At 37.2% G+C, this 25,115-nt stretch overlaps 3 protein-coding genes across 3 annotated transcripts in view; 1 reads left to right on the forward strand and 2 right to left on the reverse strand.

Annotated features, from left to right (window-relative positions):
* Positions 1-25,115, forward strand: part of LOC135771698 (uncharacterized) — a 232,922-nt gene that overhangs the window by 157,284 nt on the left and 50,523 nt on the right. The window lies entirely within an intron of this gene.
* The window catches only part of LOC135771672 (uncharacterized), a 62,682-nt gene continuing 37,685 nt past the window's right edge, over positions 119-25,115 (reverse strand). Inside the window, exons 16-17 of the mRNA XM_073815428.1 lie at positions 3,680-3,856; positions 119-2,724 (exon numbers count right to left, since the gene is read on the reverse strand). Of these exons, the coding sequence (XP_073671529.1) occupies positions 2,718-2,724; positions 3,680-3,856 (184 nt within the window). The 3' untranslated portion in view covers positions 119-2,717. The remainder of the gene's footprint in view (positions 2,725-3,679; positions 3,857-25,115) is intronic.
* Positions 5,860-8,660, reverse strand: LOC135770665 (zinc finger BED domain-containing protein 4-like). The gene is made up of 2 exons (XM_065280349.2): positions 7,019-8,660; positions 5,860-6,774 (listed from the first exon to the last, which is right to left on the reverse strand). Exons 1-2 carry the CDS (start codon positions 8,311-8,313, stop codon positions 6,273-6,275), a joined length of 1,797 nt encoding a protein of 598 aa, XP_065136421.1. The 5' UTR covers positions 8,314-8,660; the 3' UTR covers positions 5,860-6,272.

The following is a 25,115-nucleotide window of genomic DNA, read 5'->3' on the forward strand; positions in this document are numbered from 1 at the left end:
CTCCAGCTGTCCTGCGATTCCTCTGGAAACTAGGGCTGCACGATTCGTGCTAAAATGTGAATCATGATTTTTCTCTATGGGAATAACGATTCTCATATTTAAAAAAAAAAAAACATTTATTGCACTCAAGTAACAAAAATGTGTTACACTGGACTTTCAGTTATAATAAAGTGTCTTCACAGTCTCTTTTCCTTATTTTAGAAAATGAGTAACTTGTTAGCTGTTAAACATAAACAATAGAATGTTGACACTAATAAATAAAAGTAATTGTACAAAAAAAGCACAGGTGCTATTTATTATAATCAAACTGGTCAACCTTAAAACTTTAAAAACATGAAACCTATAAAGAACTAAACAATGATACAGAGTCCGTTTCTCAATCTGAAGGCTGCAGCCTTCCGGAGGTCGCATTTCTATCAACTTATTTCAGAATATTTACAATTATAAAGTTGATTATTATTCTTAGTTAATCGTAATTTGTTGTAATATGTTTATGACTTGCGAATGTAATGCTCAGTTAAGTTAAACCAGGATCGATGACGTATGCAGCCTGCATAGGCGACCTACGGAGGCTGCAGCCTTCCGATTGAAAACGGCCAGAAGTAACTTATTTCCTTGCCTTTTTTGGAACCAATATTGTCACACTTTAGCGTGAGAAAGGTATGGACTTGTCTAACTCTGGGGAATACGGTGAACAAGGTAAATTCCCAAAATGTGGGCGTGTTCCTTTAAATGTTTTCAATCCGCCTATTTTCAGCAAATGTAATATGAAATATAATATTATATTATGTGAAGAAATTTGCAATTAAAGCAGGATTACTTTGTCAAGTGTAATGTGTCGTAGCAGTGAGCAGGTCATAATGATGTCTCCTTATATGAAATATCTGACTCCACTAATCAGACTCCTTTCAGAATGTTTGAAACATTTAATTAACAAACTGATGGACTTTCTGACATTTCTTATTTTCTCTCATTTTCAGCTGGGCAAGTTCAAATAAAATTAATATTTTAAAATTCATATGGTGAACATTATAATTAACATTAGCATTATCATTTTTCTTATTTTATTTAAGAGTTACATTGATCATCTTATCTGTGATATTATTTGCTCTTTGTATAAAAGTGACATTCAACCAAAAGTAATTATTTCAATAAAGATGTATTTCAAGGATAAAATTATTTTGCCCACATAGGTCTTAACCCAAAGGGAGCATTCTGGGAAGGTCCCCTTTATGTTATTAAAAATAACCTAGAGGGAACGATCCTAGAACGTTCTTATTTGGAACCAAAAGGGAATGTTAGGGGAATGTTCTGTGTTTGGTGGTTAAACTTTTACCACAATAAAACCATGGTTAATTTCTGTAGGGGTGGTGGGCCAACATACATTTAAACCAACGTAAAACACCACATGAACAGAGGTAATAAGAAAACGTGCCAATTAGGTATTTTACAGTGTTTTAAAAACGTCCTTTTTGTTTTATTTAGATTGGATTGTGGATTATTTAGGTGTTATTTTATTTTTGTTTTTAATGTTGTGCTGCAACAATACCTTATTACAATGAAAATATAACATTGTGAAAAGTTGTAAAAACTTTTTTGTTTCTATTTTTTTAATCTGATCATAATCTATTTGTCCTACTATGTCCTATCTTTATGACTTCAAACGCTTAATGTTTTGTCTTTGTTCTTCAGCATTTAATTTCCCACCCCTTCTTTTCATTTAATCATTACTTTATACAGTAGTTGACACCATACATTCATGAATCATGAAGACATTACAATTATATTAGTATTTGAAAATTTTAATTTAAATTTGCTTCACGAAATGTTTAATAATATTACAAATAAGTACATGCATTTATTTTACACAATTTTGCAACATTTTGATTAAGTTTCAACATGTTAATGAAATAAACAAACAAACGTAATGCTATTTAAAAATTAAGATGATGAATCACATCATTTTGATTTCACTCACAAGCTGTTTATAAAGAAAAGACTAAAGTTTTCAAACACATAGTTAAAAAATACTTTGATGATCAAGCCTGAACAAGATGATCAAGTTAAGTTGGATTTCTTCAATTAAACACCATTTTTGCCACCTTTGTCACTTTCACTTTTGGCTTGCGCACTGCTAACATTGATAACATTATGTTTTGGGTCAGGGGTTGTATACTCTATTACATGTAAAGTGATATTAATAGTGCCACTGCAATCTTGTAGATACTTCACATTTTTATTGTAGATTTTATTTACATTTTATGTTATTTTATTTACCTGTCATAAACTGTAAAACGTAAAAGCGGCTCAACTTAAAAACTTACTTCAATTGTTTACAACTTATATTTAAAAAAATTTCAACTTCGCAACAATACAACAACAAATTAGTCAAAAGTGTTATAGAAATACATTTAAATGAAAATAATTCCAACACATTTTTTGTTGTAAAGGGCATGATCTCCACCTCTCTGCTGCCCTCTTGTTATTCTTAACTAGGTTAGGAGACCTCTCCAGCTCTCTTAAATAATTTAGGAGCTGAGACCTAGTCTTAACACTTAGGAGGCTCAATACATAAGGCTTTATACATTTATACATATACAGATGCAGTACTGAATAATCAACTCATACGGTTAAGAGGAAGTATATGTGATGTCACTATTGTGTCTTCTTATTCACCATCATATTCATACTGAAGATCAGACATCTTTACATTTTTATCACCAACTGTAAGTTGAAGAAAATGAAAGAGAAAGACAATCAGATATGAGATCATCATCAGTTTCAGATCAAGAAATAGAAAAACAAATTATTAGTGCTGTCAGTCAGTGATAGAAATGAAATCTTCAACATAATAAACATGTCAACAATCTGTTTATCACATACACATGAGCTACAACAATACAAAAACACATTTCATCTATTTCCTCTGAATATTTGATGTCAATGTAAGAGATGAATGTATTGATATTTATGTAGTATATAATGACACACTGACAGTTTTATGAGTTCACACACAAACAGTAAGAAAATGAAGGTGATGCTTTATTTTAAAAGTCCTGGAGGTTGACAGTCGTCTAAATAAAGAGAAACAGCATCAATGTCAAAGCTCGACAGAGAGTTGTGTGAAGAGTCCATCAGATTTTAAGAGTTGACTTTCTCTTCTTTTTTCTAATCTTCATCTGTATCATCTGTACTTTGTGTTTATCTGTTGTGTATATATTGTGTTTGTGTTGTTATTTCTGTCTGTATTCTGATGATTTGATAAATAATGCTTAAAACATGAAATAAAAACCAAGTTGTTATAAAAAGAGTTTAAGATGAACATCTAGTCAAGTGTGCATAACTATAGAGGTGTCGGCCTATCAAACAAACCCCATTAACAAACATCATATATAATGTGTAAGAAGAGTAAGATCACAGTATTAAATCCTGGAGTGAACAAACTCAACATCACAGTTAGTAAACAGACTCAGACATTGGATTGAAATCTTATTGTGTTGATCTGACAAAGCATCAAGTGTTGTTCATGTACACTTCATACTTTCTGTTTGTTGGGTTTAAAGGATACACAGCCTATAACAGCAGCAGATCAATTTATATTTCTTACATTTATATCCTAGGATTTAAATTACACTGCACGAGTTTACTTTAAACATTTATTTAAGTGAGCTTTACTCACCGTACTGTCTGTAGTTTATAATGTGGATCATCTTTTAGGTCAGAGATCAGCTTCACTCCTGAATCTGTGAGTTTATTCTCAAACAGATCCAGTTCTCTCAGGTGTGATGATGGGTTTGATCTCAGAGCTGAAGTCAGAGCAACACAACTTTTTTCTGTGATATTACACCGCTCCAACCTGTAGAGAACAGAGACTTTATGTGAATTATACAAAACTACAAAGTTTGTAGACACATATATTGTCACGTATCTGTATTCACAAGGAGACGAAGGACAACTGGATACAAAATACACAGGAATCTTTATTAACAGGACTAGGATGGCAACACACAGCATACACAGATGAGAACCAAAAATCACTGGGGCTACATGCTGAAAACACCTAGGTTAGCGCCCCTTTAAGACATCTTAAGTCAGTCGGGTGTTCATGGCAAATCTACCACCACAATATAATTTATTTGGACGATTTGTTAAAAGCATCTGTTAAATGGCTAAATGTTGTTTTAATTGTAGGATAATGAATTTTAATGTAGTTTTAATTTTAGCACTATTTTCTAAGGTGGCCGACAGGAAACAAGAAAACACATGTATTACGCTGCAAAAAATGACTTTCTTACTTAGTATTTTTGTCTTGTTTTCAGTAGAAATATCAAAAAATTCTTAAATCAACATGTATTTTCTTGATGAGCAAAATGACCTAAGAAAATAATACTAGTTTTTAGACAAAAAATATACAATTTAAGTGAATTTGTGCTTAAAACAAGCAAAAATAACTTGAATTGGCAGATAATTTTGCTTGTTTTAAGGACAATTTCACTTAAATTGTATATTTTTTGTCTAAAAACTAGTATTATTTTCTTAGGTAATTTTGCCCATCAAGAAAATACATCTTGATTTAAGAATTTTCAGATATTTCTACTGAAAACAAGACAAAAATACTAAGTGAGAAAGTCATTTTTTGCAGTGTATTATGTTTAAATGTTAAAGTATAGAGAGTATTTAACATCTACTGGAAACAAATTCCTTGTATATGTAAGTATACTTGGCGAAATAAAATGATTCTGATTCATACAAATAGAAACCCCCCAGCAAATTAAAAAATATCTTCATCAGTTTGACAACAAATGGACTGCAGATGCTCGCAACACAAACAAATACAGAAATGGAAGTGTTTCTGAGGGATTGCATACGTAACGTCATCGAGACGGTTTTATTACAGTTAACTGAGCATTACATTCACAAGTCATATGCATATTACAAAAATTTATGATTAAATAAGAATAATAGTCAACTTTATAATTGCAAATTTTCTGAAATAAGACAATCTTGATGATGTATACAGGAGGCTCCAGAGGCTGCAACGCTTTGGAAAAGGGAGTCGGGCTGACTAAGCACACTTGTAGCCAATCAGCAGTAAGGTGTGTGTCTACTGTGACATCATTGTCTGGGTTGTATATGTGTGGGGCGGGTCTATCAAAAGAAGGTCCAGATTCTATTGGGGTAGGGGCGTGTTTGTTTAGGTGATCTCAAATGTCAACATTGGCGTTCAGAGATTATGGACCCTGCATTTAGTGCGATATGAACAAAAATTTGTATCCCAGTATTTTTTTAGGAATGGCGTTATCCGATATCCATAATTTTTTATAAAAAGGATAAAAATGTTACTTAAAAGTCAAAGCCCCTTCAAATAGAGAGTTGGTAAAGGCCCAACAAAATGATCCTGGGTTGCAGACATTGTTTGAGGATGTTATTTCATCACAAGAGGTGAGAAGTGCTGTCAGTGGATATTTTGTCCAAGATGAGCAACTTTTGAGGAAATATGTTCCTTGTTAAAAAGGTTTGATTGGAGAGGCTGTAATTCAAGTTGGTATTAGTGCTACCAAAACAGTTCTGTGAAATGGTAATGAAGGTTGCTCATGGTGAAGTAGCAGGTCATTTAGGAATAAATAAAACTTATGCTACACTACTACACTTAAGGTGACCCTTACGAAAAAGAAGTATACTTCAAGTTCATTATATTAAGTATACTTAAGTAATGTTGGAGTATAGTTTTAAGTATACTTTATGTAGTAAGTGTACTAACATTTATGTTCTAGTAGTAAACTTGTAAGTGTACTGCTTGAATACCGCTTAGGACTAAATTGGCCCACTTTTAGTATATAAAAGTATACTTCTAAGTAGGGATGCACCGATACCACTTTTTTGGAAAACGAGTACGAGTACGAGTACTTGCATTTCAGTACTCGCCGATACCGATACCGAGTACTTAATAAAAAAATGAATTAAATTTACAGGTATCAGCTTTAGTCATATAATTTAACAAAGAAACAAGGGACAAGTTTGGAATTAAGAACATTTATTTAAAATGAAAAGCATGTTGTATTCAACATATTACAAAATAAATAATTATATAAAAAAAATGTAAACAGTGACAGTGCAATTTTGGACACCACAAGGGGCATTAATAAACATCTTTTCAATTTAGTGCACAATATTTGAACAAACTAACAACATCCACCAACATAGACCTATGGCAGTCAGTGCAACTGAGGTAGGTATTAACATCGAGTGTAAGACAACTTACTTAATGGAGCCTATTTAGAAAAAGTGAGTGGCAGGTTTTTTTTTAAGAAAAGTAGCTTTTCTGCATTATCAGCAGTCAGCCTGTTTCTTTTTTCATCTATAATGTGTGACACTGAGCTAAAAAGCCTTTCACTTTCCACACTGCTACATGGGGCTGAGAGGTATTTATGGGCCATTTTAGCCAAAGTGGGGAACCGGATTTTGTTGACACCCCAGTACTTTAGAGGACTGTCTTCACGAGGGCTTGGGGCCTCTCCGAGGTATATGTCGAGCTCAATGGAAGCACCTGCCGCCAGCGGCTGTGCTGCCTGGGGCTGCTCCTTAGCTATTTCTTCAAATAGAGTGTCCAGACTGCTGCTAGTGCTGGCCTGGGCCCTGAGGAACAGTTTAGCAGGAGGTTCTGCAGCTTCTGCCTGACTCCCCTCTGCCTCAGCTCTGGACATCATCTGCAGCTCCTGCTTCAGGTGCAGCTTGGCCTCCAGAGCATTGTGGGAGAAGAAGCGATCTTTATACCTGAACAAAATTCATGAATGTATTAATATGTGGAAAAATAGGACAGATTTTAGTTTCCCCTAAACCACTGTCATAAATGCCAGCCATTTCTGGCAGTAATAAGGGAAATATATTTCATATTATATATATTGCATATATTTGTATTTGTGTATTTTAGTTACAAAAATATAATATAATATTTCAGATGGAAATTAATCTTACATTTAGTACTGTAGTTTATCATTGAATAGCACACAGACTTTACCTTGGGTCAAGTATGGTGGAGATGAAGTACAGTGGGTTGGTCTCGATGTCACTGAAGCGCTTCTTGACAGCTGCCAGTAAGGTTGCTTTCATTGTCTTGACGCCGTGGTCCTCGTCTGTTTCTCTGTTTAGAAGTCTCACTAGCACAGTCACAGCTGGGATGACATCAGAGGCTAGTGCGTCGTAGCTGCTCACTTTTTTAGTTAGTTCCTCAAAGGGGGCGAGGATGGCAACAGTCTTCTCCATAAGAGCCCATTGGTTAGCGGTGAGAAAGTCAGGGAGTTCATGCTCGGACACATACACCCCCAGCACTCGCTTTTGCTCAATGAGGGACTGGAGCATGTAATACGTGCTGTTCCAGCGCGTCTGTACGTCCTGCTGCAGTCTCTTTGTTGGCTGGTTGAGCTGTCCCTGAATGTCCTCGAGGCGGGAGTAGGCTAAGGCGGAATGTTTAAAATGCCCAACTATTTTCCGCCCCACTGCTATAGCATCAGCTATGCTCCTCTGTGCTAATAAGCCCTCGTGAACAGCCAGTTGGAGCGTGTGCGCGACACACGGCAGACTTGGGAGCCCTGCGTCATTCATGGCTTTAATCATGTTTTTGGCGTTGTCACGAAGCACAACATGTACTGATGTTTTAGGTATACCCCATGTCTGGAGCATTTCCTCAAACACATGCGCTATAGCCTGGCTGGTGTGCGAGCCGCGGAATTGTTTCGCATGTAATATGGCTCGTTGCGGTGTGAAACTCTCGTCTATCCACTGGGAGGTTAGGCTAATTAGCGACACAGGGCTAACACTGCTTGTCCAAATATCTGTGGTGAAACTAAACGCAGACGAAGCTTGCAGTAGGCTGTGGATATGTTTTTTCACGGAGTCGTGTAGTTTAGGCAGCTCCGTGTCAGTCATGTAGCTGCGGCTTGGGACATCATATCTGGGCTCCAGAACATGGAGGAGACGCAGGAATCCCACATTTTCTACCTCCGAGAGTGGCTGGTCACTCAATGCAATGTACTCGATAATTGCCTGTGTTATTTTAACAGCACGTGGATTGTCTCTGGACATTTTCTCACGTCTTGCAAGAGTTTGCTGCAGCGTGGGTTGTGTTGGTTTAGAAGCGTGGGTAAACTCTTTGTACTCGTTGTCGTGTTGGGATTTTAGGTGCTTGATTAAATTACTTGTGTTAAGTGCGCTACCTTTTGAGCCTCCTCTGGACAATTTCGCTGAGCATAATTTGCAGTCCGCCTTTGTTTTGTCGTCTTCATTCACTTTGAAATAGTTCCACACGGCTGACATTGTCTCGTCTCGCCTCACCTTCTCCTCGCTCTGAGCTGCAGGCGGGGCCCGGAGGCGGGCACTCGGCGCCTGTGATTAACCCCTTACACGCCGCACAAACAAAGACATTTCTCGACCGTGGTATCGGTCCCCGGTATCGGATGACTTTTAACGAGTACGAGTACTTTAAAAAATTTGGTATCGAGGCCGATACTAGATACTGGTATCGGTATCGACGCATCCCTACTTCTAAGTGTACTATAAGTGTAAGAGTAGTCAACTTTAAGTGTACAACTAGTGCACAATTAGTTCTTCATTTGTACTGCAAGTGAACTCATGAGTATACTAGTAGTTTTCTAGACTTATACTTCAAGTGTACATGCAAATGTTCGGTTAGATTACTCTTAGTAAACTAGTAGGTTACTTATTGTGTGCTGCAGGTATACTTCCAAGTGTTTTTTAAATATACTTTTAGTTAACTAGTAGTTTACTAGTCATATACTGAAAGTGTACATGCAAGTGTTTTGTTAGTGTACTCTTAGTAAACTAGTAGGTTACTTATTGTGTGCTGCTTGTGTAACAAAGCACTTTGACACTGAGGATCCATCTGCAGGTTTTTATTAAACAAACTCATATTCCAACAGGCAAGGTCAAACAACAGCAAACACAGCAATGTAGGGCAGGCAAATCTCGTAGTCATGAAACAGGCAAAAGGGTCAGCAATGACAGCCGTACAAATCAAAACTTTGCACTGACTGAATGTTTCCAGAGAGTTTATATAGGCTGTCCAATGAGTTTCAGGTGGCAGACTAATCAGTCCAGGCATGCGGGATTATGGGAAATGGAGTCCAGAACGAAAGTTAATATTCAGGGGGTTCAGCCATATATATAGATATATATATACAACCTCAAATCAGAAAAAGTTGGGACACTGTAGAAATTGTAAAAAAGGAATGGAATAATTTACAAATCTCATAAACTTATATTTTATTCACAATATAATATAAATAACATATCAAATGTTGAAAGTGAGACATTTTGAAATGTCATGCCAAATATTGGCTCAATTTGGATTCTATGAGAGCTACACATTCCCAAAAAGTTGGGACAGGTAGCAATAAGAGTATAAAAGTTAAATGTACATATAAGGAACAACTAAAGGACCAATTTGCAACTAAATTGGCAACATGATTGGGTATAAAAAGTGTGGCAGTGTCTCTCAGAAGTCAAGATGGGCAGAGATAGTCTAGATTCTATTGTGAATAAAATATAAGTTTATGAGATTTGTAAATTATTCCATTCCTTTTTTACAATTTCTACAGTGTCCCACTGTAGTGTCCCATTATATATATATAATTTTTGTATTTATTATTTTTGTTTGATTAGCTCACCGATAGCATACGAAAGATTTAGCTTCAAATTGAAAGTACAATTAAAAGGTACAAGTAAAAAAATACACATTGTATTGTACTTTAAGTGCAATATATTTATATTTATAGTATGATGTTAAGTTCACTTAAAGTAAAGTTGAGTAGTAAACTACTAGTTAACTAAAAGTATAGTAAAAGAAAACTTGCAAGTATACCTGCAGCACACAATTAGTAACTTACTAGTTTACTAAGAGTACACTAACAGAACACTTGCATGTACACTTTCAGTATGAGTACACTAGTTAACTAAAAGTATAGTAAAAGAATACTTGCAAGTATACCTGCAGCACAAAATTAATAACTTACTAGTTTACTAACACTAAAGATTCTCCATAAAGATAATATACATTTGTACACTACATATACTTTCAAAATTTACTTAAAATATAGTGTTTCTAAAGGATGCTAAATAATGTATTTTATAAATATGCTGTCAGTGCATTATTATAATGATAACTTTAACAGATAAAGTAAACCTAAAATAAACTTTAAAATAAATTCAAATTAGTATACTTTAAAAATTGCACAGAACTTTAACTCCAAGTATATTTTTTAAAGTATACTTTTAAAAAATATACTAAATTATAATTATTTTTAAATATGTTAAAAGTTTAATTGTAAGCAAATATGTTGTAAGCATAATACTTTCAATATATTAAAATATGGTACATTTCTTTCTAAGTATATTTGTAATGTACTATTGCAAAGTTAAATATATTTGAAATACAATAAAGTATATGTATTTTTCACCAGGGCTATTCATATGGCTTTTGCAGCTTTCTTGATGTACTTTCGTTGTTGCATTTTTACTTTATACTTTTAAGTATTTGTCACTAAACAAGTATAGGCCAAATATACTTAGACATTTCAGTCAGTATAGGTCAAGTATACTTTAGTACAATTTAAGTGTATTTCTGAGAAGTACCTAAAGTACATTTTAGAGAAGTACATAAAAAGTAAACTGAAAGTTTACTTTCTTATTTTAAGTTTAAAAGAAGAATACTTATAGCACACTTCAATAAACTTCTTTTTCATAAGGGGAGACATAATCAATCAAGTGTATATCACTCTAAAAGTTAAGGTGCGCTTGAACAGTTTCACCAAACATTAAAATGATTGTTACGTGCTTACTGTGTGGAGTTGAACCGTGACTGGGAGGAAAGGTTACCCTGGTTATTACTTGCAGCTAGAGAAGTACAACAAGAGAGCTTGGGATTTAGTCCAAATGATCTGGTTTTTGGTCACACTAGCTTACATGGACACATTTTGCCTCCATCGGATTAAAATCCTTCCGATTAATAAATCCTATCATAGCGTTTACATGAACACTTAATAATGTGATCGGATTGACGTGCGTGTTTATATGACACAAGATTTACATCAGATTTGATCATTTGACATGCGCACATTGCACAAATATAGTTTCACGCTGTTTCAAGATTTGCTTTGTGCCTCACTGATTATAAAGCAGCAGCAAAAACACCCATTCACGTGTGCCCAAAAAGTGTATTTTACTTCACGCAGTGCTGCAGAGACCGTTCGCGAGAGCGAGTCCAAACACACGCGTTTGTGGATCAGAGAATAAATCATGGACTGACCGGACAACGCTATCTTGTATCACTTTATGGGGAATTGGAAGGATAATAGGAACAAGATTAACAAGACAAACACTTCTTGTGACTTCCTTCAACAAAACAAACTCAAATATTTGCGTCACATGTCATCACGGCAATTCTACGTCTGTTATGATTTCGGTCTCATTGGCTGCTTTGTCTTTGTTTCACTATGTGTTGTGTTTTTGTTTTGACAGCTCCACACGTGCGCGTCTTCCACCTGGTGATCTCATTACCTCTGACTTCTCTCACCTGCGTCCCGCACCTGATTCTTATTATTGTCCAATCCGGTTTGATTTAAATTCCCCTCGTTTCCTTTGTTCTTTGCAAGTTCGTCTTTGTACTGTATGTGCCTGCCCGCTAGCTTGTCTAGTTCCAGTCTTGTTTGTGCCTAGTATCTGTTTCTCGTTATTGGATTATTCACCGAGCTCTCTGCTGCCTTTGCCTCTTTAGATTTCCCCGTCCTGCCGTCAGTCTCTCCCGATTGGTGTGTCAACCGTCATTCCTCTGTGAACACTCTGTCAGTGGTATCTCCGAGCGCTGCTCTACACCTAGCGCTGTCCAGCCGCAGTGCGCTCTCGGGCGCGTAATTCTGCGCTTCACTCGGACTGCTACAGTGCGCTGTCCAGCACGGACTCTGCTGAAGTATTGACCGCCTCTCTCTCTCATTGTCCCGCCAGGAATCACTCTCTGTGCCCTATGAGGATTACATCGAGTGTTTATTGAAAGTGGATGTCCTACAGCCCATCTGTGTTTCCCACTTAGAGTGTTTTGCATTTACACACATACATTCACACATACATCACATGAAGACATTGAGTGTTTTTTATTATACATACCCTACTGATTCAGTGTTTCATTAAAAACCCTCTGCATTGGGATTCTGGAGTTGTGTCGTTCGTAACAACGTCATTGCACGTGTGAATATGCTCAACACTCCCGTCCTGCAGGTGGCGGAAATGCGCCTTTCAGAGGGTTTACCAACCGCCATTAAAAAAATAAAAGATGGCACATGCGCAGAGCGTCCCAGTTTCAGTTATCCATCCGATCAAGTGTATACATGTCCTTTTGAGCGGATTACAAAAGGTATAAACCACCCCTAACAAGCGGATTAGATTTTTTATCAGATTGGCACTTTTTAGTCCGATTGAGGTGTTTACATGGAGCATTTTTATTCAGATTGATCATTTAAACGGATTACAAATGTCCATATAAACGCAGCTAGTGTACGAGGTCCTCTCTCTGTTTTGCGGAAAGGACTGTGTGAAGATGATCCTCCACAAAATTTGTTGGAATATGTGAATGGTTTTCGTAGACATTTATTCGTAGACGTAAGAAAATCTTGTCAGAGCGCAGAGTATGATGAAAAAGTACTATGATTAACATGTAGAATCTCATGTTTTTACACCAGGTGATCAGGTGCTAGTTTTGTAGCCTTCATCTGGATTCACCGGCACCAAATCAGCACTCTTTTAAAAGGGACTTGTTTTAACTGATGAGTGGAAGAGAGAGACGAGACTTTGTGCTTGTTGGTGTTTGTTCGCCCGTTTTGTGGCTACCGGTGTCTCGAGGGGTATGGAGGTTGCGGGAGACCACAGCCACACTCAAGGAGTTCTTATTATCGTGTGGCAAATCAATCTAATTTGCTGCCTGTGACTTGTCAATCTAAGATCTCTGTTAGGGAAAAAAATTGTACTGTTAAGTTAGCACTTTTAAATATCTGTTCACTTGGAAACAAATCACTTCTAGTCAACGACTTAATAGCCACAAACAACCTGGATTTTATGTTTCTAAATGAAACATGGCTAGAAAAAAGCTACAGTGCAACAGTCCTTAATGAAACAGCCCCTCCTAACTTTACTTATATGAGTTTTTGCAGAACTGATAGGAGAGGGGGAGGTCTAGCTGCTCTTTTTAAAGATGTCTATCAATGTAAGCAAGTGTCATTTGGGAATTACCCGTCTTTTGAACATCTAGGTATTGTGTTGAAAGGTACCCCACGCATTCTACTGATCATTATTTACAGGCCCCCAAAATACTCTCCAGCATTTATTGAGGACTTTACAGAACTGTTATCAATGATTTCCTCAGAGTTTGACTGTTTTGCTATTGCTGGAGATTTTAACATTCACATAGATAAGCCAGAAAGCATTATGACAAAAGATGTCACAGCTGTTTTAAATACTTTTGATCTGACTCAACATGTACATGGACCCACACACAATCGTGGACACACTCTAGATTTAATTATCAGTAAGGGTTTAAACATTTCATCAATTGTTATTAAGAATGTAGCACTGTCTGATCATTTCTGTATTTTCTTTGATATATTAATCTCTCCTACTATTGAAACTAAATCTGTGTCTGTCAAAAAGAGATCCTTAAATGAGAACACCAATGTGCTATTTATGAAGGCTATATCTTTAACACCAAGCATATCTGCAGACTCTGTTGATTTTCTCCTTGATTCCTTTAATTTGAAAGTTAAGAGTGCAATCGATGATATTGCTCCTGTAAAAGTCAGGAAGAAGAATGGCAGGCAAAAATCACCTTGGAGAAACTCAACAGAGGTGCAGAATATGAAGAGACAATGCAGAAAAGCTGAGCGCATGTGGCGGAAGACAAAACTTGTAGTCCATTATAAAATCTATAAAGACAGCCTTCGTGCTTTCAGTGTGGAACTAGGGAAAGCTAGACAGACTTTCTTTTCAAATATTATAAACAAAAACATAAATAACACACACACTCTTTTTGCTACTATAGAGAGACTAACAACCCCCCCAAGTCACATTCCAAGTGAAATGCTCTCAGACAGCAAATGTAGTGAGTTTGCTAACTTCTTCTCTGAGAAAATCAATAATATCAGAAAGGTGATCAGCACATCCTTGAGTTGCGCCGGGGTCAGACAAATCAGACCACAACATCAGAAAGTAGTTACGATGTCTGATTTCGAAGCAGTTGATGGTAAAATTTTGGAAGAAATAGTACAGCATCTTAAAACATCAACCTGCGCCCTTGACACACTCCCAACATCTTTTTTCAAAAGTGTCTTTAACTGTTTAGAAGCAGATCTCCTAAAAGTGGTAAATTCATCACTTAACTCTGGCACTTTTCCAAAGTCCCTTAAAACTGCAGTTGTTAAGCCCCTCCTGAAAAAGAGCAGCCTAGATAACACTGTATTGAGCAACTACAGACCAATCTCAAATCTTCCTTTCATAGGCAAGATCATTGAAAAAGTTGTTTTCAATCAGCTGAACAAATTCCTAATTTCTAATGGTTACTTTGACATTTTTCAATCTGGTTTCAGACCACACCACAGTACAGAGACAGCGCTCATAAAGATAATAAATGATATTCAGGTCATACTTAGAACGGAGAGGTTATTATGTAAGTATAGGTGGCCATAAATCTGAGTGGACATCCATGACATGCGGAGTCCCGCAAGGCTCAATTCTTGCGCCACTCCTGTTCAACCTGTATATGCTCCCACTAAGCCAAATAATGAGAGAGAACAAAATTGCCTATCACAGTTATGCAGACGACACCCAGATCTACTTAGCTCTATCACCTAACGACTACAGCCCCATTGACTCCCTGTGCAAATGCATTGATGAAGTTAACAGTTGGATGTGCCAAAACTTTCTTCAGTTAAACAAAGAGAAAACTGAAGTCATTGCGTTTGGAAACAAAGATGAAGTTCTCAAGGTGAATGCATACCTTGACGCTAGGGGTCAAACAACTAAAAATCAAGTCAGGAATCTTGGTGTGATTCTGGAGTCTGACCTTAGTTTCAGTAGTCATGTCAAAGCAATAACTAAATCAGCATACTATCATCTCAAAAATATCGCAAGAATTAGATGCTTTGTTTCCAGACAAGACTTAGAGAAACTTGTGCATGCTTTCATCACCAGCAGGGTGGATTATTGTAATGGCCTCCTCACTGGCCTTCCCAAAAAGACCATAAGACAGCTCCAGCTCATTCAGAACGCTGCTGCCAGGATTCTGAGCAGAACCAGAAAATATGAACATATCACACCAGTCCTCAGGTCGCTACACTGGCTACCAGTTACATTTAGGATTGATTTTAAAGTAATATTAATGGTATATAAATCACTCAGTGGACTAGGACCTCAATACATTGCTAATATGTATGGGATTTAAATCCTGCCAGGATTCAAAACTGAAAATAAAGCTCTGAAAGGTTGAAATTTAGTGTTCGCAAACTCAAAATCTTACAAAAAAAAGTTTTGCAACATCGAAAAATAAGATTTGCAAGCTTGCAAAATGTAAAAAAATAAAAAAATATCTGCAAACATTATGTTGTTTTTGAGATTTCCTTTTTCGGAACGGCAACATCTTTTTTAAGATGTTGCGCAAACAATTTTTCAGAGTTTCAAATTTGTCAGTGTTCTCCCACTGTATAGTTTGTTTTCCAGGTTTGAAACCTTGTAAATGGTGAACTGAAAACTGGTGTGCAAATAGGTTAAAAAAAGTTTTGAAACTCTGAAAACTGAGGTTTGAAAGGGCTAAACTTATTACATTACATTAAATTTGCACTCCTTTGCAGACTATTTTTTCAGAGCTAAGTTTACAACACCCACTTTGCGGAGATACGCCCACAAAGTTGCGAGCTTGCGACTCACGTGATTTGTGGCAGCGTTGTCACGCAGCTCTGCTCTGAAACTCTGAAACTCAGACTGAGCGAAAATGAAGCCTCGCAACCTCACAACTTAAAAAAAGCGTGGAGGGAGGGCCTTCTGCTCTTGGCCAATGCTTTGCTGTCTGCTGACGTACAGTCCAATCACAAGTCGTGTTTACTGGAAAGGTGGGATTGACCGACTTCTCCGCCAATGACGAAAGCGCACAGGATACGCAAACAGATGCACGGCTCTCTGGCCACAAATCGGTCAATTAACGCCACTAAACAAACCAATAAACCAATTTTCTTCAATTTCTTTATTAAATAATAAGATTTTAAACATCTGTTTACTCTTGTATTTGTAACTGTGTTGAACTGTGTACCGCTGGTTGCGGTAGCCGAACGGACTGCGTACGTGAGCCGCGAAAGCAGCCTGTTAAAGTAACTAAAGGCGTGAGCCCCGACAATACATTTCCGCTATTTTGTATTATTATTCTAAGGTTTGCCCTTCTTAATTTGGGAAAACTAATCTGTTGCTGATAACCGATGAATTAAAAGGAAATCCGTATTGCTTTAATACATCATTTAACAGCTGAGCTAAGCCTGCTTGCTGTACTGTGGCCATTGTGGATGCGTTTTTGATTGTTAATTAACCTGATAGCATTTTGCTGTCCCGTCGGCGGTACACTGCATGTTAAGGATAGCAACATCGGAAAATACATCAACTTAAAAATAAACAAACCTAAACATATCACATATCCCTGAAAAGCTGAGATTCTTGTGAAATTCAATTCAGTGAAATATTTAGTCCACAACACACATATAAGTCAATAAACATCCAAGGAACATAGTAGTATCATTTACAAGTAGCCAACAAATCTATCAAATCTACGACGCATTCGGTGGTTTAGCGTCTCTTCACTTGTAAACATTGCCGATTTGATAATGTCAAAATGGCCCCCAACCTCTGCCCTTTCGATTGACACCTCATTTGAGCCAATAGGTGCATCTTAGAGGTGGCAACAGCCAGCAATACTAATGGAACGCCCAGGAGCGAGGATGGGACCATCCTCTATTTGATTGACAGTAGATCGATCCTGTCGCGTTAGAGTTTACTTCTGATGGGCGTATCAGATAGCCAATAAGATTCTGAAAAGTTTGATATGCAGCTTCACGGGAAAGATTCAACCAATAGGAAGATAGGTCCCTGCAAAAACACCTGGTTGGTTGTGCGTAAAATCAGACAGTGATTCGCTACCGTGCGCAACAACTGCTAGGGAAGAGTTTGATAAGATAAAACGTTGTACAATTGGAAAATGTCTAAAAGAGTAAGCAAAAGAAACTTCTCTCTTGAAGAAGTTGTCGAACAATGCACAAGGCGTGAGAGTGATTTATCTGAGGAAGATATTTCGGAGGAAGAGAGCGATGTTTCGTCCGGCGTCGACTCAGTAGCGGAGGAAATATTTTTGGATGGCGGAGATGTCACACTCGACAAGTAAGTGTTTTATTGTATTATAAAACATATTTTACTGTTGGTACTGAGGTTTGTGTTTTGATGTGTTCCTGATAACTTATCTCGTGCGTGTTTGGTGAGCTCATGCAAGAGTGCATGTGTTTGTTTGCGCTCAGGTACGAGTGTATGTGTTTGTTTGCGCTCAGGTACGAGTGTATGTGTTTGTATGCGCCCATACACAAGAGTGTATGTGTTTGTGTGCGCTCATGCACAAAAGTGTGTGTTTTTGTGTGCGCTCATGCTCAAGAGTGTATGTGTTTGTGTGCGCGTATGCACAAAACTGTATGTATTTGTTTTTGTGTTCGCTCATTCACGAGTGTATGTGTTTGTGTGCGCTCATGCACGAGCGTAGTTGTTTGTATCCACAAGAGTGTATGTGTTTGTGCGCGCTCAAGCACAAGAGTGTATGTGTTTGTTTTTGTGTGTGCTCATGCACGAGTGTATGTGTTTGTTTTTGTGTGTGCTCATGCACGAGTGTATGTGTTTGTGTGCGCTCATGCACGAGTGTAGTTGTTTGTGTACACAAGAGTGTATGTGTTTGTGTGCGCTCATGCACGAGTGTAGTTGTTTGTGTACACAAGAGTGTATGTGTTTGTGTGCGCTCAAGCACAAGAGTGTATGTGTTTGTGTACGCTAATGCATACGAGTGTATGTGTTTGTGTACGCTAATGCATACGAGTGTATGTGTTTGTTTTAGTGTGGGCTTATGCACGAGTGTATGTGTTTGTGTGCGCTCATGCACAGGTATATTTGTGCCCGTATATAGATATTTTTCCAAAATAATTTATTTATATTTTATATTACAGAGAATCATCTGACAGTGAATCAGATGAAGACTGGATGCCTGTCAGCAAAAAAGCACTTGTTGAAGGACATGATGACAGCACCTCATCAGGAGAGGAGCCTCTTCCCTCAACTTCCCAGAGAGGTTCTGCAACCAGAAGACCAAGAGGCAGAGGCAGAGGGAGAGGGAGAGGAAGAGGTACTGTACGAGGGAGAGGAAGAAGTGGCAGCAGAAGCAGTGAAGCAGAGATGTCAACCAGCACATCTGAGGAGAGATGGAATGATGTTGATATTCCAGACGTGACACCACAACAGCCCACCTTCAGACCCACCAATTCACCCGGACCTAAGGTGATCTCGACAGCTACATACACAGTTTTACAGCTTTTTCAACTTTTTTTTACAAACTCCACATTACGTACAATTATTCAAAACACCAATGACTATGGCTCAACTCATTACTCGAAGCCCTCCAACCCGTGGATAGATGTGACATTAGAAGATATGTTTGCTTTCATTGCCATGGTCATTTATATGGGTCTTGTCAAACTCCCTGCGCTAACTGATTTCTGGCGAGGGGGTAACCTATACAGCTTGCCATTCCCTAAAAGTCTTATGACAGGAAAGAAATTTCTTAGGATCTGCCACTCCCTTCACATCAGTAGCTTGGTGGATGATGCTGCCAATGAGCAAAGAAGAGGTACGGCAGAATTTGACCGACTGTGCAAAATAAAGCCACTGTATGTTGAAATAAGGAATGCCTGCAAAGCAAACTATCACCCTGGCCAGGAAATTTCAATAGATGAGCGGATGGTTGCCTCTAAAGCACGTATTGGGCTGAAACAATACATGAAAAATAAGCCTGTTCGCTGGGGGTATAAACTTTTTGTTTTGGCAGACTCCAGCAATGGCTATACATGGGACTTCTTTGTATATGAGGGGAAGCTGCAGGGAAACAGTGGCAAGGGGCTCAGTTATGAGTCTGTTATGGAGCTTGTTGACACACAATTGCTTGGCACTGGATACAAGCTGTATGTTGACAACTTCTACACAAGTCCCTCCCTTTTCTGTGACCTCCTTCAAAAGAAGATTTGGGCATGCGGAACCATCCGGACAAATAGAATTGGCTTTCCAAAAACCAAAACAAATAGTCTGGACTCTAAATCTCCCCGTGGCACCATCCGATGGATAAGAAAGGACCCCCTCCTCTTTGTCCAGTGGCGAGACACAAGGGACGTGTTCATGTGTTCGACACTTCACACAGCCCACGCAGGAGACACTGTTCAGCGGAGAGTCAGAGATGCAAATGGGCACTGGGTGTTGAAGGACATCTGTGTTCCACCAGCAGTGAAGGAGTACAACCGGTATGTATTTTATGATCAACAATCTATTATGCTATTTTAGATGAAAAAAAAATGTGGCTCAATGTTGTTTTATCTGTCCATACAGGTGCATGGGTGGAGTGGACCTTTCCGATGCTCTAATCAGCTACTATAAGGTGATCCACAAAACCCAGAAGTGGTATAAGACCTTTTTTTATCATTTTTTAGACATTGCCATTGTAAATGCCTTCCTGGTTTACAAGCACATCGCAAAAGGCAAAGGGGAGGTACCAATGCACCAGAAGGCATTTAGAGAGACACTCATTGAAGAGCTGGCAGCAGCGGCTGCTGGCATACCCGCTCCATCACCCGCTTCACACAGAGCACATCACAAACCAATGCATATTAGTGGAGACAGCACCACAGGTCGTCTAAGGTGCAGGCACTGCCATGCAAAGACTCCAGTAAAATGTTCATCATGTGATGTGCCTTTGTGCTTTTTGCCAAGCCGTGACTGTTACAACGCGTGGCATGTTGCCAATAACCTGTAACGCTACTGTAAAATTTGTAAATAGTTTGCGTTTTATATTATTCAGAGTGTGTTTTTCTAATATTAAAGTATTTTATTACTTTAGCACTTGTTTTGTCTCTTTATTTGCACAAAGTAGTTTCAGGAATTTAGTTTTTTCAACACTATAATGTGTTTACGCTTCAGTTACTATGTGTCAGCAATTATTGACAGTAAAGTTGGGCAAGGAATAGAGTAGCTCTAAGTGTAACCTTTCATTAGAGCCCAAGAATATGATTGTACACTAAAGCATTCAAGAAAAACAGCATTTTTTGTCAATTGTTACAAAGGGCCATTTGGAGTCACCAAGTGCCCTTTTTAGAAGGCCGCCTAGACATAAACTGGGATAAACATGTGAAAAACACACATTTTCTAAGATATTGTAATCAAATTTGCTTGGTAAAGCTTTGTAAGGCTTCATGCTATGATCCTAATGTGTTTTTCAGCTAAAAGCTCCCCATTATTAGTCATCTGCAGGCAACAGTTTACAAAAAAAATTAGGCGGAATATTTTTTTTCCCCTCTTTCAGTGTGTTTAAAATTCTATTACTTTATAACAGTAAGACTTCAAGTGAATCTGACTGTATAGGAACAAACTTCAGAATCTCACCTTTCAAAAGATATCAAAACCATGCATATACTCCAAATACTTCAAGAACAGTATGCAATTTACTTTGGGTATGTTTTTTTTAGGCGTTTTTGCAAAATATAGCAGGATTGCAAAGGGGTTAAACATGATTGCCCATACGATTATTTTACTTATACTGTATACCCTGCACTTGCATGCTAGCCTAGACTATTTTTATAATAGAAAAATCGACCTTATTCTTTTAACCAAAGAAAGGAATGCTGAATGAATGCTTAGGTTCCCTTTTCAAAAGTAGATAGATAGAGATCCAGCCTCTTATGAAGACCTTAGATGAGCCATCACCTGCGGAGAGATGACGCCAGCCAAGAACTCAAGATGAGCGCGGATCTGGCCCATATAACTGTCATATTAATAGACATCTTTTTAATCACACGGTAATTACTTTAAAATGCACAATAATTCTGGTAACCGTATGGTATATTTTATGTACTGTATCATCTTTTTGGCAAGCCTTAAACATTTAGCGATTTTAACCCTAAAACATAAGGCAAATGCCTCAGTCAAAGTATAAACAGTAAAAAAAATATTTAAGTAGTTAAATAATTTGTTTTGGGTAGCCTGCGTTTTCATTATTTCGGGTTTATTTTTGTCAGAATTTGTTCTAATGCATCACATAAATTTACCATAAAAGCAAACGAAAAATCAAGCTTTTATGATTTAAAAAAGGGAGGCATAGCATCTAAGTACAGCCACTGGAACACATTAATGTGCCGCTGACAACTGTTAATCATATCACAGTGATGTGACACAATGAAAGACATTATGTTTTGTAATAAAGTAATATGTCATATACAATGTTATAACACCAAACTACACTGTAAGAAATAATTCAGTGGCTTTATAAATATCACTAAAATAAAAGACTAAAGAAACTTAATAAAATCTCTTAATGTCAGTAGGTGATTTAAGATATATATTAGAAATAATTTGTTGTCATTTATTTTGGTTTGTCCCCAAATTTAACAGATATTTTTGTGTAAAATGTACAGATATTATTTAGGTTTAACCTATACATCAAATAAAATAAGATTTTAACACATTATTTCTAATAAATATCCTTATTTATTCTTGTAAAATATGGGGGGGGGGGGCAGTGATGCCGGAAAAAAAATAACCACCGCATAATGAGTTTATAGTCCCTTTAAAATTACACCTCATCGCTTTACTTTGAATGTCCGTGCGTGAATGCAGTTCCTGCGCAAGAAAATCTCTCACTTACTGAACCCTGCATGACCATTAGTGAGCATTATTAAAACTGTTGTCTAGAATATTCAATAAAAATATCCATTATTGCTTAACATTTCTGAAGGTGTCCAGTAATTGGCCTGCTTGTTTTGAATGCTTAATAAGCAAACTGCGTCATTTGGTCAAATGGAGGAGTTCATGAGATGTCTCTAAAATACGAAAGCGGATCTCAAAAGAGAAAAGTAGCGAAGTAAAGATGAACGTCAATGAAATTTGTTAGCAAAAATGTCCAAGTTCACGGCATATACAGGTTGAGAAGATGAGGACGAAGATCGTGGGGAAGGGGAAATTTATTTGTTTTCAATGAAAAGGTCGAACATGCGGCTCTTTGTGCATGTGTTGGACGTTATTTATTATCTATAAATATTATTATTATTAGCCTATATATCATATAAATTATAAGAATATAAATATATATTGACACATTAGGCTACTAAATGTGATTTGAAAATGACAAACAAATTTTATAGCATATAAGCTAATACGATTATTTCATGTCCATGATGATTTAGCCTCCTTAAAGCCGCTATGAATAGTTTGAAAAATAGACCCTGTGACTTCATCACATCAGTAGTTTTATTGTGCCTCTGCGTTGTTGCGTCTGTGTTGCTTGCAATCATTTTGCTTCTAAAAAACTACAATTGTCGGCCTGGACCCGCCCAGATTGACAGCTGGCCCGCCCAATCAGAAATGTAAAAAAAATACTACTCTGTATAGTTAGACATGGATACCACTTCATATGGTGTATTTTATCTATTGCATGTTATGTTAAAAACAGTAAAATTATAAGTAAGCCTGATAACTATTTAAAAACTATAAAGAAGTTGAATGTTGCGTTACATTATGGTTCTAATGAGAAAAATATTCCCGAGCAGCTTTCAGCAATGATCACTTTGAGAACTTTTTTTGCAAGCAAGTGGAAAACGTATTTTGAATAACAACACGTTATCAATATGTGCTGCGCCCTTTCCTCTTAATTACATAAACACACAAAAAAATATGACAGCGGGGTAAAAAAATAGAAAGAAAAGATCTGATCACAGTGATGTTGTTTGATATAGCCTACCAGCTCTCTAACTCAGCACTATAAGTCACAGCACGTTTATTGCTACACTTTATACAATATAGCCTATTGCTTTTAAGCAACAAATAGCATATCATAACAACCTATAAGCCTACTGTGTAATTGAGACATTAATTTAAGAAATGCATTAAAAGCAGAAAGACGTAGGCTGCGGAAATATAGCGGGTTCACTTCAATCCACACCACATACGTTCTTGGTTTGTTTCTTATTTATTAAATCAAGGCAATTGTTTGATTAAACATTGATTAATATTAAAATACAATTTATACAAAACGAAATTCACTTTAAAGAAAGTCTTTCTACAAAACAAACCTATGCAGGGCTACAAAAATGTATCTGCGCCCTGCCCGTTTGGCGGAGGAAAAAATATTGTAATGTGTTTGGATTCTCTCAGATTTAGTTAGGTTATTATATTGTATGTAATTCGGTGTCATCTTGTTAGTCATTACTATCCCTACTAACAAGGGAAACTGTCAGGAAATGAAGTGAAAGCATAATTAAACCCATTATTCCTTTCGTGTTCACGTCTGATATGCGCGCTCCTCGGCTCCGCTCTTCACGAGTAGGCTACCCGCTTGCTCTTATGCTCATCAAAAAGTATATTAAATGTTTATTTATTTGTCATTTCGTTTAACCTCAGAGTCAAACATTATTCTAGCAATTCCCTTTTTCTTTCTTTATTTAGTAAGTTAACTTAAATATGTGAGAACGAAAATATATTTTTAGTGATTTGCATGAAGAGAATATGATGTTAGCTTCATTTTAAGCATTTAGTAGCGTAATATATTTAAACAGTTTTAATAGGCTATTTTAAAAAGTATTAGGTTTTTTGTGTTCATTTATATTTCTTGTCACTGTGTACAGGTTCGTTTTTGTAGGCTATGACACCCCAATAATTTGTTTTTACCAAAAAGGCTTAATTAATGTCATGTTGCATTACAATTTTAAGTATATCAATAATGTCAAAAATGTGACGTGCAGTTCGGGTGTGTGTGTATGCTGTTTAAATTAGTGTTCTCACCAATACGCTTGTGATTCCTGAAGTTATGACGAATTTTATAGACTTGTTATAGTTTCTTATTCAAAAGTGACACCCATAGATTCAGGCCCACCCGGACTTAATCCATGCCCACCCATATGTCACGTTCTGCATCCGCCACTGGTACACAGTATAAGTAAAATAATCGTATGGGCAATCATGTTTAATTAACAATCAAAAACGGATCCACAATGGCCACAGTACAGCAAGCAGGCTTAGCTCAGCTGTTAAATGATGTATTAAAGCAATACGGATTTCCTTTAAATTCATCGGTTATCAGCAACAGATTAGTTTTCCCAAATTGAAAGGACATACCTTAGAATAATAATACAAAAGAGCGAAAATGTATTGTCGGGGCTCACGGCTTTAGTTACTTTAACGGGCTGCTTTCGCGGCTCACGTACGCAGTCCGTTCGGCTACCGCAACCAGCGGTACACAGTTCAACACAGTTACAAATACAAGAGTAAACAGATGTTTAAAATCTTATTATTTAATAAAGAAATTTAAGAAAATTGGTTTATTGGTTTGTTTAGTGGCGTTAATTGACTGATTTGTGGCCAGAGAGCCGTGCATCTGTTTGCATATCCTGTTCGCTTTCGTCATTGGCGGAGAAGTCGGTCAATCCCACCTTTCCAGTAAACACGACTTGTGATTGGACTGTACGTCAGCAGACAGCAAAGCATTGGCCAAGAGCAGAATGCCCTCCCTCCACGCTTTTTTTAAGTTGTGAGGTTGCGAGGCTTCATTTTCGCTCAGTCTGAGTTTCAGAGTTTCAGAGCAGAGCTGCGTGACAACGCTGCCACAAATCACGTGAGTCGCAAGCTCGCAACTTTGTGGGCGTATCTCCGCAAAGTGGGTGTTGTAAACTTAGCTCTGAAAAAATAGTCTGCAAAGGAGTGCAAATGTAATGTAATGTAATAAGTTTAGCCCTTTCAAA

Source organism: Paramisgurnus dabryanus, chromosome 8 (assembly GCF_030506205.2).
Source record: "Paramisgurnus dabryanus chromosome 8, PD_genome_1.1, whole genome shotgun sequence".
Lineage (NCBI taxonomy): Eukaryota > Metazoa > Chordata > Actinopteri > Cypriniformes > Cobitidae > Paramisgurnus > Paramisgurnus dabryanus.